This window comes from Cervus canadensis, chromosome 11 (genome assembly GCF_019320065.1).
Source record: "Cervus canadensis isolate Bull #8, Minnesota chromosome 11, ASM1932006v1, whole genome shotgun sequence".
NCBI classification, from domain to species: Eukaryota; Metazoa; Chordata; class Mammalia; order Artiodactyla; family Cervidae; genus Cervus; species Cervus canadensis.
In genome coordinates, this window is record NC_057396.1 from 76856576 (window position 1) to 76862210 (window position 5635).

At 42.9% G+C, this 5635-nt stretch overlaps 1 protein-coding gene across 1 annotated transcript; it reads left to right on the forward strand.

The window, feature by feature from the left end:
- Positions 1 to 2816: 2816 nt before the first annotated feature.
- LOC122450093 (olfactory receptor 4D10-like) lies at positions 2817 to 3752 on the forward strand. Its single transcript, XM_043482239.1, has one exon. It carries the CDS (start codon positions 2817 to 2819, stop codon positions 3750 to 3752), a length of 936 nt encoding a protein of 311 aa, XP_043338174.1.
- The last annotated feature ends 1883 nt before the right edge of the window (positions 3753 to 5635 follow it).

Here is a 5635-nt window from a genome sequence, read left to right on the forward strand (position 1 = left end):
CATCAGCATTCTAGAAGCAAAGCACATTCTACTTGGAATTAAATCATTTAATAAATTGAATTAACATTAACTTGTTATAATTGTGTGGACAACTTTAGTAATGTACCTATCTTGCTGTGTGGAAACTGAGAGATTCCATGTGGGTACACTATTGGAAAACAAGAATTCCATGGTCCCCAAACATCATCTAAGTCATGTTTCTCTATGTGAGGAGACCCATGAGACTCTGAGCACCCTGTGCAGACTCAGGGACTAGACGAAGAGCAAAGGATTTGAGGCCCAGTTTTCTTTTTTTAGTTTCTGGCAATGGAATTAAAACTCACTTGTCTATGGTGTCCCCTGAGGCTAACCCCCCAGCAAAACTGGGCCTTTAAGTCCCTCAGGAACAGTCACTGGCTTGTGTTAACAAGGTTCTGACTGAGCTGTGGACAAAGGCACAGATTTCACCTACCGCCTCTAAATAATCTGGACGCCAATTAAAATGTGTCCATGCGTATGTGTGTATGTTTGTGTGTGTGTCTTGGTGACTTTTTAATAGCTCCCATTGAAAATTCATCACCAAGAGCACGCTCAGGCACTTGACTTCCCTTCCTTGTCCAATAATATTCCCTTTCCATCCTTATATGAGGCCAGACATTGAGTTGTGCATAAGACACAGTGAAAGAACCTTGAAGATGTGAATCTTTGAATCTGCCGTTTCTCTCCTGAAAGGGGACAAAAGACACTAAGATACTTAGTCTCCAAAGGGCTTTACCTTCAGAAACAAAATTTTCAAGAATTAATGTCACCAGCATTTTGTTCTGCACTTGACCCAATGGCATACATGTCAGACTTGGAGTTTCAGGATCAAAGGAATTAGGTAAAGACATTTAACTTCTAGCTAAGGTTAAAGATTATGCATAGAGAAATTGAGATGTCATTACTGATTTTACAAAAATCGTTTGATGTTAATACTTCTCAGTTCTATGAAATATTTCAGAGCTAAGATGGTCTTCTCAGTGACAGAGACAGCAACGGTGGGTGTTAACCACTGGAAAGAAGGGTGTTATGTTAAGAGGAATACAGAAGTGTGATCCATTCAGTGTGATTTTCAGAGCCCTTTTCTGCCAATGGTTTATCTTCAGACAGACTTTATCAAACACTTTTGTTATACAAAATTAGTATGTATATATATATATATGTGTGTGTGTGTGTGTGTTTAATATATATCATTCTAATGATACCAGTGTATCCCCCCGCTGTGGTCCCCCGCTCTTTATCCTTGACCCACAGAAGGAAAGAGGCAACGGAGAGCTTGCCTGATACAGCCTGGACCATGTCTCAGAACTGGGCCACTGTCCTTATTGTCTCCCTCAGATTCAAACAAGAATCACGTCGGTTATACAAGATGAATATGTTCCAGAGATTTGCTGTACACGGCTGTGGCCACAGTTAACAATAACTCAGCCTGCATTTGAAACTTTTGATAAGAGTGTGGCTCCCATGTTCATGTTTTTACCACAATAAGAAATATTAAAACATCCTTTGAGGTTTGGATTTACACAGTTTCAGCCTGGAGTACTGCAGTTCATGGAGTCAGACACAATTGAGCAACTGAACATCATTCCAGTCTGTTCTCCAACAGCGAATATAAAATATTTTTAAAGAATTATTAAGTAAATTGTCTCATCAGTATAATCACAGTGACAAGTTACCTACACAAAATAATAAACTGTAGTTTCCAGAAATTCTGTATAAAACGGCCTAGTCAAAGGAAACTGATTCATACACTGTAATCAGAAACAGGTGATATCTCTTTTTTTAGCAAGTCAACAGAATATTTAGGGAATTCCCTGGTGACAGATGGTAAAGAATCTGCCTGCAATATGGTAGACCTGGGTTCAATCCCTGCATTGGGAAGATCCCCTGGAGGAGGGCATGGCACCCCACTCCAGTACTCTTGCCTGGAGAATCCTCATGGACAGAGGAGCCTGGCGGGCTACAGCCCATAGGGTCGCAGAGAGCCGGTCACGACTGAGCTACTGAGCACAACAACAGAACATTTACTAAAAGCGTGTTAAACTTGTAGACTATTGGTTCACCATGCCTGGAACTATGTCTTCTCTTTTAATACAAAGATATGGTTTGAATATGAAAAATGCTTCAGACAGCTCCTGACACCAATGGAAAACGAACTTATGATTGCCAGGGGGGGAGAAGGGCAGGAAGAGATAGTTGGGGAGTTTGGGATGGACATGTACACTCTGCTGTATTGAAAACAGATAACCCACAAAGCCCCACCGTATAGCACAGGAATTGAGTTACCTGGCACCCTAGACGGGAGGTGCGTCTAGGGGAGAATGGACACATGTGTGCGTATGGGTAAGTGCCTTTGCTGTCCACAATGTTGTTAATTGGCTATATGCCAACATAAAATAAAAAGTTTTTTAAAAAATAAAAACATGATGCAAATAAAAAAGAGAACATCTAATGAAAAATTAATTGGCGTGAAATTAAAAATGATAACAATATTTTTAAACAAAAGCATATTAAATAAAATTGGATGTAAATTAAAAGTCCCTACTTTACACAAGTGCTTTTTGTTTTCAAAAATAGTTTTATGGGAAAACAATTAACTGAATGATTTCTCCTTTGATAATTTGATTGAATCACCAAACAGATTGCAATCTTAAAAATTTGGATAATTCAACACGTTGCAAACACTGCAGCAACCTGAGGAATACCTGAATTGCATTCATAGAAGAAAAAATAAATAAATAGCTGAGCCCTGCCATATGAAGTAGACTTCAGAATACAGACAGAAGCAGGATGAGTCCATGGAGCTGGGAAACGGCACCAGGGTAAGAGAATTTATTTTCCTCGGCCTGACCCAGAATCGAGAACTGAGCCTGGTCTTATTTCTCCTCCTCCTTTTGGTGTACCTCACCACTCTGCTGGGAAACCTCCTCATCATGGTCACGGTGACCTGGGACTCGCGCCTTCACACCCCCATGTACTTTTTACTCCGGAATTTATCGATTGCCGATATCTGCTTTTCCTCCATCACAGCCCCCAAGGTCCTAGTGGACCTTCTGATCCAGAGAAAGGCCATCTCCTTCAATGGCTGCTTCACCCAGATGTTTTTCTTCCATCTTATTGGAGGAGTGGATGTAGCTTCTTTGTCAGTGATGGCCTTTGACCGCTACGTGGCCATCACTAAGCCCCTGCACTACGTGACCGTCATGAGCAGAGGCCGGTGCATTGGGTTGATAGCGGCCTCCTGGGCGGCGGGCTTCGTCCACTCCATCGTGCAGATCTCCCTCCTCCTGCCCCTCCCCTTCTGCGGACCCAACGTCCTGGACACTTTCTACTGCGACGTCCCCCAGGTCCTCACGCTCGCCTGCACTGACATCTTTATCCTTGAGCTAATGATGATTTCCAACAGCGGCCTGCTCACCACCCTGTGGTTCGTCTTCCTCCTTACATCATACATGGTCCTATTATTACTAATAAGGTCTCAGGCCGGGGAGGGCCGGGGGAAGGCCGTCTCCACCTGCACCGCCCACATCATGGTGGTCACCCTCCACTTTGTGCCCTGCATCTACGTCTACACCCGGCCCTTCTCCGCCCTCCCCACCGATAAGGCCGTCTCTGTGACCTTCACTGTCATCTCCCCTCTGCTGAACCCCCTGATCTACACCCTGAGGAACCAGGAGATGAAGGCGGCCATGCGGAGACTAAGGGGAAGATTCATGCTGTTTGAAAAGGAATAGTCTCCTTGCAGGCAGAGGACCAAGATGCAAGTATACAATTGAAATATTTTTTTAAATATTAGCTGTCATAGATTGGGGCTCAACCGTACATAGACAATTCACTATACCAGAATGGCACAGATACAAAGGATCAGTGGCCCAGCACATCAGTATCGAACAAGAGCATCAGCAGGAATTTAGACACACAGAAGAACAGAGTCCTTGAGATGCAGCTGACAGCAAGCCAGGCACAAATGAGACCAGTAATGGAAGTGGGGGGTCTGGACAATGGACAGCACTGCAAAGTCCAGGCAGGGAGAAGACCACGGGGACCCTTGTCTCAGCACAGCAGGGGTCCAGCAGCTGGGCCCAGCTCAACAATCGTCACCCTAAAACTGTTTACTAATCCCTGGGTCAGGAAGATCCCCTGGAGAAGGAAATGGCAACCTGCTCCAGTATTATTGCCTGGGAAATCTCATGGACAGAGGAGCCTGGCGAGCTACAGTCCATGGGGTCCCTACAGGGTAGGACTTGACTTAGTGACTAAGCAACAACAGGTACCAAACACTGTAAATCTTCTCTATCATTTCTGTTTTCTCAGCCACTTTGGGCCTTCTTTTTAGTCAGTTCATCTGTTAAACACACCAGCAGAGCCCTCCACAATCATTCGGTATATGCAAAGAGTCTTCGTTTTTAAGGATTTCCATTGCTTTTCACTCCTCATGACTTTGTCAGGCTTGGATGGGACCTGGGTCTTATACCGTTTGATTTTGTAAAGTCCCTGTATATAACTACAGCCATGGCAAGCATCTGCAACTACCTGCCCTGCTGTTCACGTCACTTTCTCAGGCAAACACTAGTTCAAGTGGTTGACAAAAGAAAAAGCCATACCGATCCAACAAGGACTTTTATTTTTCCCTATGTGTCCTCCTTCATCATTCCCCTTACCACTGTGTATTTTATTTGTTTCTTTCTAATATTCTTATGGAGATATAGTTGATTTACAATGCTCTGTTAGTATCTGCTGTACAGAAAAGTGAGTCAGTTACACATATACATGCATACACTCTTTTGTAGACTCTGCACCTGTATACGTCATTACAGCACATTGAATAGTCTCCTGTGCTTTTCAGTAGAGTTCTTATTAATTATCTATTCTATATATATATTAGTTATCTATTCCATATATATAGATATTCTATACATATCTATATTCTATAGACAGAATATATCTATTCTACATATAGTATATGTCAATTCCAGTCTTGCAAATTTTCCCTCCCCACAAGTTTGCTTTCTACATCTGTAGTTCAACTTCTATTTTGTAAATACATTGATTTGTACCATTTCTTTTGATTCCACATACAAGCAATAGATGGGGAACATCTATTGCCACATCTAGGGGCAACAGTGGCAGACTTTATTTTGTGGGGCTCCAAAATCACTGCAGATGGTGGCTGCAGCTATGAAATTAAAAGACACTTGCTCCTTGAAAGGAAAGCTGTGACCAATCTAGACAGCATATTAAAAAGCAGAGACATTACCTTGCCAACAAAGGTCCATCTAGTCAAGGCTATGGTTTTTCCAGTAGTCATGTATGGATGTGAGAGTTGGACTATAAAGAAAGCTGAGCGCCAAAGAATTGATGCTTTCAAACTGTGGTGTTGGAGAAGACTCTTGAGAGTCCCTTGGACTGCAAGGAGATCCAACCAGTTCATCCTAAAGGAAATCAGTCCTGAATATTCATTGGAAGGGCTGATGCTGAAGCTGAAACTCCAATACTTTGGCCACCTGATGTGAAGAACTGACTCACTGGAAAAGACCCTGATGCTGGGAAAGATTAAAGGTTTGAGGAGAAGGGGACAACAAGATGAGATGGTGCAATGGCATCACCGACTCAATGG